We start from the raw sequence: 8131 nt of genomic DNA, 5'->3' as shown, positions 1-8131 counted from the left end.
TGAAGGTCATTCATTTGAACAAACTTGGTAGCCCTTCACCCAAGCATGCTACTGGCCAAATATCATCTCCCTGGGCAGTTTGGTTATCGAGAAGAAGATGTTTAAAGTTTTTAACATATTTGACCCCTGTGACCTTGAAAATGGGTGAAGGTCATTAATTTTAACAAACTTTGTAGCCCTTCATCCCAGTTTGCTTCTGACCAAATATCGACACCCTAGGCCTTTCGGTTATTAAGAAGAAGTCGTTTAAAGTAAAATATTGATACCGGACGACGGACGACGGACGGACGGACGACGGACGCCGCGCCACGGCATAAGCTCACTTGGCACTTCGTGCCAGGTGAGCTAAAAACGCTGTTGACTGAATTCTTGTATCGACCGACTGTGACAACGGGACTAGCCCATTGTTCGAGTTCTCGGCTGGTGTTGGTGTTACTGTCGCTGAGGGGACTGGCTGACAAGCCGGGATGATTTGACCTGCTTGTTGGTGTTACTGTCGCTGAGGGGACTGGCCGACAAGCCGGGATGATTTGACCTGCTTGTTGGTGTTACTGTCGTTGAGGGGACTGGCCGACAAGCCGGAATGATTTGACCTGCTTGTTGGTGTTACTGTCGCTGAAGGGACTGACCGACTAGCCGGGATGATTTTACCTGCTTTGCTACTTGCAACAGACGCTAGTGTAGAGGACAGCGATGCTTTTCTGTTCTGTTGAAAATGACCTGTTATGGGATTTAATAGCAGACTCACTTCGGTGGCCGACATAAACATGATGTTCCTTGATTTAAAACCAGTCATACATCGCCTGTGTTGCCGTGACACGGAGACAGTGTGTTGTGGTTTTGTTTTCAGCTCCCTTATTTAATTAAACAGTATGATTTCTTATTGATCAGTACATAGTTATTCACATAGATACAAAAATATAATAAAATATATTTTTATGTTTTTAAATTTTGAACCGTTGATCAAAAATAATCTTAGGGCTTTTCACGAGGGAGGGGGAGGGGGGGGAGGGGAAGGGGTTGACTGGTGTGTTTCCATACTGAGGTCAGAGGTCATCTAACGGTAGTATTGTTAATATTACATGTACTACACACTTGCTTTTATTGAATCATTAAAACATTATGAGTTCTTACTGTTATCTAGAAGGACTGCAACACAAATGTGAATGTATGTATGCATATACATGTATACAACCGGTTTGTGACAAATCTCGCATATGGCAGCACATCAAGATATTCATACATGTACTAGATATCATAATAATTGATAATGACGATATTCAGCAATACAATACATGTAATAATGAAAATATAAAAAGTTGAAAAAAATAGCTGTCTTAATGTCAAGATATATTGTCCTAATATCATCAACAGAATAATAATGAAAATATAAAAAGGTGAAAAAAATAGCTGTCTTAATGTCAAGATATATTGTCCTAATATCATCAACAGAATAATAATGAAAATATAAAAAGTTAAAAATTGCTTTCTAAATGTCGAGACATATAGTTCTATTTCTAGTTTGTTTAAACAGATGTTTTTAACCATATAAAAGCAAAATGTTTTATTACAAGTTCCAGGACATTATAAATGCCATTTCCTTACAATTTGTGAGGGGTCCTTACCAGCACCGACAGCATTAGTGATGAGCTAATACCATATTCCTTACAATTAACTGGTTCCATTGTTCATTACATTCCGTGATGTGTTGTCTGTCTTCTTTAACGTTCTATACATCCTCGAACACTCGTTCCCACTGCGACGTCAGTGCCGGGAAGAGGCCTATCACGTGACTCTTTTCTAAACCTAAGTGTTCTATTTCTGTTAAATATGTCATCCCTTTTCCGTCCAAGGAATCCATTTTACGGCAAATTCCTATCAAAGAAGAAACATTGTGTTCCTCTAGTTTATGTTAAGTTGCATGTCCGGTGTTACTTAGGGTGACGGATCTATGCCATGATTTGTCGTTTGGCAATACAAGTATACCAATTCTATGACAAGCTGGCATTCCGTTAGATATACAGTAAAGGCAAGTTGTCATATAAATGTCTGTCCTGTTGTCCGACTTTCTATTCTTAATCAGTAGATCTGTCCGTCCTATGTCAGTCCGGCAACAGTACGATTGTCCGTCCTCATGTCTGTCCAGTTGTCTGATTTACTACTCTTTATCAGTAGATTTGTCCGTCCTATGTCAGTCCGGCAACAGTACGATTGTCCGTCCTCATGACTGTCCAGTTGTCTGATTTTCTGTTCTTTATCAGAAGATTTGTCGGTCCTCTGTCAGTCCGGCAACAGAACGATTGTTCGTCCCCACGTGTGTCCAGTTATCTGATTTTCTGTTCTTTATCAGTAGATTTGTGGACTCGGTCCTATGTCAGTCCGGCAACAGTACGATTGTCCGTCCTCATGTCTGTCCAGCTGTCTGATTTTCTGTTCTTTATAAGTAGATTTCTCGGTCCTATGTCAGTCAGGCAACAGTACGATCGTCCGTCCTCATGTCTGTCCAGTTGTCTGATTTTCTGTTCTTTATATGTAGATTTCTCTGTCCTATATCAGTCCGGCAACAGTACGATCGTCCGTCCTCATGTCTGTCCAGTTGTCTGATTTTCTGTTCTTTATAAGTATATCTGTCCGTCCTATGTCAGTCCGACAACAGTACGATTGTTCGTCCCCAGGTCTGTCCAGTTGTCTGATTTTCTGTTCTTTATAAGTATATCTGTCCGTCCTATGTCAGTCAGGCAACAGTACGATTGTTCGTCCCCATGTGTGTCCAGTTGTCTGATTTTCTGTTCTTTATAAGTATATCTGTCCGTCCTATGTCAATCCGACAACAGTACGATTGTCCGTCCCCATGTCTGTCCAGTTGTCTGATTTTCTGTTCTTTATCAGTAGATTTGTCGATCCTATGTCAGTCAGGCAACAGTACGATTGTTCGTCCCCATGTGTGTCCAGCTGTCTGATTTTCTGTTCTTTATAAGTATATCTGTCCGTCCTATGTCAGTCCGACAACAGTACGATTGTCCGTCCCCATGTCTGTCCAGTTGTCTGATTTTCTGTTCTTTATCAGTAGATTTGTCGATCCTATGTCAGTCAGGCAACAGTACGATTGTTCATCCCCAGGTCTGTTGGGTTGTTTCCCGATGTCCCCATTGGAATTCCGTATTTTATCAGAAAATGTATCCAGCTGATACTAGTCCAGGTTTTTGTCCAGGAACAGCACGGCTGTCTGTCCAATGAAAGTTCAGTTGTCTGTCCGATATCAGAAGCCCAAATCAAACATGTGACGGTTGATCCTTCTCTCCAAAAAAGCCCACGGCTGAAAAAAACCAAATACATATTATGTGGGTTATTTTGATACGTCTTGTATTGTTACACCTCTATTTTATACATGCTGCGTATATCAACTCACTGTCATGGCAATTTGACGTATTTTCTGAAGACAACAACAGTAAAAACAAATTTTCACAAAATCTAGACAAGTTAATGACCTATTTTTTATTGTTATGTTTTCTTTTGTTTTCTACACCCCTTGAATATGTCATGGCGAAATCGAAGGTTCTGTAACTTATTAGGATAAGAAAAAGGGCCCGTATTCATGCTCAAGAATGGAATCTACCATCCTCGATATCCAGAGGATACGCTCACTTTCGCTCTCTACACCCCTGGAATATGTCATAACATGAATACGGGCCCTTTTTCTTATCCGAATAATATATGTTCAAGGAAACTTTCTCTTAACGCACTTCGATTGTGTGATACGGTCAAAAGTCCTGTGAAACCATTCGAAACAACTTTCGGTTTTAAGTCTCTTCAATTGTTTTCCCCAAATCCTTAACAAAATAGATTTTGTTCTTAAATTATCACCGGAACATGGGAATGGGCTTTAGCACTGAATTCGAGTTTGAGCACAAAATTCGAGTTTGAGCACAAAATTCGAGTTTGAGCACAAAATTCGAGTTTGAGTACGAGAACAGTTTCATGAATAAGGACCAAGATGTAAACAAACAAAACCCGCAACAGCGTATCGGTAAAATTGGCTGGTGTTCAAGTCGGGTGTCGCTCCTCTGTAAATGTCAAAGGACAGGTATGCTCCTAAACGATATGCAAGTTTTTTTAAATGAAGCCAATCAAAGAGCTAACCATGTGCCTTCGATTTTGTCATGACATCATTCCCAGAATTTCGACGATGATGGCACTTGTATTCCACCACGAAAGAGGACACATTCTTGTAGTGAACTTGCTTGAGTCTGGACTTCAACAAGTCGATATAGAGAGATGCATATATCATCAAAAGTTAGTTGACATAAGGATTGAACAGCATATTTCAAAGTCCATGCCGGTATAAACGCAAATTGGTTACATTATATTCCATTAAGGGTTTCATGGTATTAATGTATATGAATTTTGCGTTCATTTTGGCATGAACATCGAAAATACTGTTCAGGCGTTTTATGTACGTTCTAAATATTTTGCTATTTTTAACTTGATATAGGTTTTTCTCTTATATTTTCGATATTGAAGTGTCTTTGTCGTCATGACCAGTGCAAGCGAGATTCCTGGAACAGCCTAAAGTCATCAAAATGATTGCTTCTGGTGGTTGTCTTACGTAAAAGGCGGGTTGAGAAGCTTCAAAATGTCACAAATTGCGTTCATAGCTGTATGAATGAAATATCTTCTGACAATGATTATAGAGTAACTTGCAGTGGAAATGTAAATATTGTGACATGAATGTGAAGATAAGACGTTGTTTACTTTCTTAGGAACATCATTTCAAATATCTAACCCTACTCACCCACCTTCCCAGCAACTGCAATTAAGAATGAAAAGTGGCTGACTTATATGGGAATGATTTGTTTGCCACGGGAAGTTATTTTTCCTTCAAAACGTGCTATATTCAATAAATTCCTATTCAATAACAATAATTATTTTCATATTTTTAGTACTAAAATACACGTATCAACTTACCGTGCCCTTTTGACATGTGTCGTCTTCTACCCAAGCCTGAAGGTCCCGGATTACCTGAGCAGGCCGCTTATTATCATGCAAAGCGTCACAGAGATTACAAAACTGGGCCCATATGCCGGACTTTGTCACCTTGTACTCTGTTGTCCACTTAAAGTAGCTTTTAAACAGTGTATTATTCGTTGCTACTTTTTTAATATATTCTCCCGCCGATTTCATGTCAGCGAAGTCAAAAATATTTATATAAGAATGCTTAATAACGGGATAACTCTGCTGTTGTCTTTTCCAGTTGACAATCGGAATACTGCCTGCAAAGAGTGAACTCCAGTACTTCTCCGAAACGTAGTCAGTACAGTAACTGTTTTCGAATTGGATCATAAACTTGTAAGTTCTGAGTTTGGCTGTGCACTCTTCGTTATCTCGTGGACACGATAAGTTACCACAACGACCGTAGAAGTCAACAGGCACGTGCTCTCTTAGTTGCTCCACCAGGCGGTAGCGCTGAACCTCGTCATAGCAATCGCTATTAGTGATTGATACGTTATTTATCTTACGCTTTATTAATGTGGGAAATTCCAGATTATACCAGTTTGCACGGTCCTTCTTTTCGTCCTTAGTTAACGGTACTGCGACAGCAAATGGTGCTTCAATCGTTGAATCTCGTCGATAATTCATTGTCCAATTAAAAGTGTACCGGAAACGACGTAGGTCAGGCCAAACTCGAGTAGTTGGTTCTGCCCACCACACGACCCATACCTGTCTCGGATCGCGGTAAGTCGGCAATCCCAGCCAGAACCATAAATCGAAGATATGGAACAAAACTGCATCAGCTTCCTTTATCCGGGAACGGTCTGAAGTGACCGAGCAATCACATGCACATTCGCTCATTTGTTTTTGTAGCGTGTCCGTCCAAAACCACTGCATAAATATCGGAGTCCATACCAGAATCAGGCGTTTCGACTTCTCCTTCCAAACTCGATTAGAAAAGTAATGAACATGTTTTGAGGATTTCGTCACGTCCTGTTGCATATGAAGCGTCCCCGAATCCGTCCATGAAGAGTTGTGCATTAGGCAGAGAACCCATATTTGGACATACAACAGAAAAAATAAAATAGCGAATTGGCGCCCTCTAAACACTGCCAGCGGGATAAAACAATTGCGAAATCTGTAGAAGAAATAAAAACAAAGTGAATGGAGTATAAAATAACTACAAACACCAACCCCTCCCCCATCCCGCTTTGCGCGTGACCTTTGACTATTTAACCTTGACGGACGACCATCGAATGTAGATGTAAAACTCAAAGTTAGTATACTATGATGTAAAAATATATCAATTCTGTTGAGGGATTCGTGAAATATCTTGTACACAAGCGTTTTACTTCAAAATTGTGAAGCGTTCTTTTTGCCCGTGATCTTTGACCTTTCAACCTTGACCGATGACCACCAAAATTCAGGTGACCGGTGAAAAAGTCAGTCACTTAAATATGGCGTTAATAAAATGTGTTGAGTGGTTCGTGAAATAACTTGTTCACAACCTTTTTAATTCAAAAATGAAGTGTGGTCTTTGACCGTCCCTTTGACCTTTCACCCTTAGCCGATGACCACCAAATTCTAATCAGGTGTTATTATCTGGGTTTGCCATATATTCTTTTTACAATAAATTTAAATAATGTTTGGAGGGGTTAATGAGATATACAAAAATGTATTGTACACAAGTTTGTAATCGTTAAATGTGGTTGTTTACCCCTTTTGTCACTGTAGACCCTAATGGACTTATCCAGATCAAAGAATGGTAGAGTTTACTAAAGTTACATAGGCGTAAAATCATTAAACATGCAGACCAAAAAATAAACAATTTAAGTTAACTGATGGAACAAATTAACACCAATTAATTAAAACGACGACAAAAACAATTATCAATTTGACTTTTGGTTAAAACCCTCCCATGAGACCCGGCGAAATTGGTTTTTGAATATCTTGAGTTCTGCGAACCTATTTGGTCATGATCACTGAGTGACTGAAGTTACCTCAGAAATGTAACAAAAATCCATATGTATCTTTTTACGAGGGATATGCTCCTGAAAATTCAAATAACATGTAGAAGTAATCCTTGAAATATAGCCCTGCTACAGTTATATGGAAAACGACAGTACATTTAGTCTCTATGTACATCAAAAGTATTTCGCGGTCACGTAACGGTAGAAATTGACAGGCTTTGAAGTCGGGCGTCTCTCCTTTGTAATCTTCAAAGGACAAGACTCAGCCTAGCGATTGGTCAGGTGTTTTTTTTACCTGACACCAATCAAACCGCTATCTTCGTACCTTCAATTTTGTAAGCAAAGGTGATCGTTACCCCTGGAGAATCGGCGGTGCTCGAATCCCGGTCAGTGACATTACCCGGACCACTGAACCTTCATTTTTTTATAACATAATGCAGGGATTTTAAATCACGCGGTCCCACCCCGGTAATTGTCACACTGTGGACATTATTAACTCTATGTGATTTAAAATCTGAACAATACACACCATGTAAGTGGTGTTAAATAGTAAGGCTGAAGATTTCTCGCGCAATGAAAGTATAATGACCTGGGTTTGAAAATTGGGTTTAGGAAAGTAAACGGCATTGCATTGTTGATAATGTTTGTAAATATACATGTAGGATAATATTTACCTCATTTGTTCGTCTGGTTAAAACAGGTCGCTATCTGTGAAACGAAATAAATTAGAAATAAAAGATGTTTTAGTTCAAACGACTTGAATTATAGATCTTTCATATATACATCAAAAATCGATTACAGCCACGTTAAAATAATATTTGTAATACCATTTACACTCTGGAATACATATTGATTTATCTGAAAACAGATTACATGATCCTCAATCACTTATAATACAAGTAGAAGGAATGAGGTTATGTAAATAATATGTGTATGTCACGTGTCACAGGTGGAGATGTGCAGTAGAAAGAGGTAGAGATGNACGTATGTTTCGTAATAAAGAAAACAAAAAGCTCGCCTTGCTGGCCTTGACAATATTTTTAAAAAGCATCTTGAATTAAAACACAAAATACTATTAGTATCCCTGGACATGAAAGAGTATTCAGAGCAATATTAAACGTGTAGATCATTTCTCTGCCAAAATGCCCCCTCCAAATAACGATATGTGTATA

General features: G+C 39.1%; 1 protein-coding gene across 1 annotated transcript; it reads right to left on the bottom strand.

The window, feature by feature from the left end:
- Positions 1–1018: 1018 nt before the first annotated feature.
- On the bottom strand, positions 1019–7681 carry LOC110455073 (alpha-(1,3)-fucosyltransferase C-like). Its single transcript, XM_021504997.1, has 3 exons — positions 7634–7681; positions 4966–6127; positions 1019–3316 (listed from the first exon to the last, which is right to left on the bottom strand). The coding sequence occupies exons 1-3, from the start codon at positions 7636–7638 to the stop codon at positions 3260–3262; spliced, it is 1224 nt and encodes a 407-aa protein (XP_021360672.1). The 5' UTR covers positions 7639–7681; the 3' UTR covers positions 1019–3259.
- Between the last annotated feature and the right edge of the window lie 450 nt (positions 7682–8131).

The sequence above is a fragment of the Mizuhopecten yessoensis genome, unplaced genomic scaffold (genome assembly GCF_002113885.1).
Source record: "Mizuhopecten yessoensis strain PY_sf001 unplaced genomic scaffold, ASM211388v2 scaffold8131, whole genome shotgun sequence".
NCBI lineage: Eukaryota > Metazoa > Mollusca > Bivalvia > Pectinida > Pectinidae > Mizuhopecten > Mizuhopecten yessoensis.
Note: the sequence above shows the minus strand (reverse complement) of the source record. Positions and strands in the feature narration are given on the sequence as shown.

What these genes read in the sequence shown, in the direction of transcription:
- LOC110455073 (XM_021504997.1), bottom strand. An exon ending in ACACATGTCAAAAGGGCACG is followed by an intron (nt 3,317 to 4,965) that starts GTAAGTTGATAC and finishes GGTTTTTTTCAG; the next exon opens with CCGTGGGCTTTTTTGGAGAG.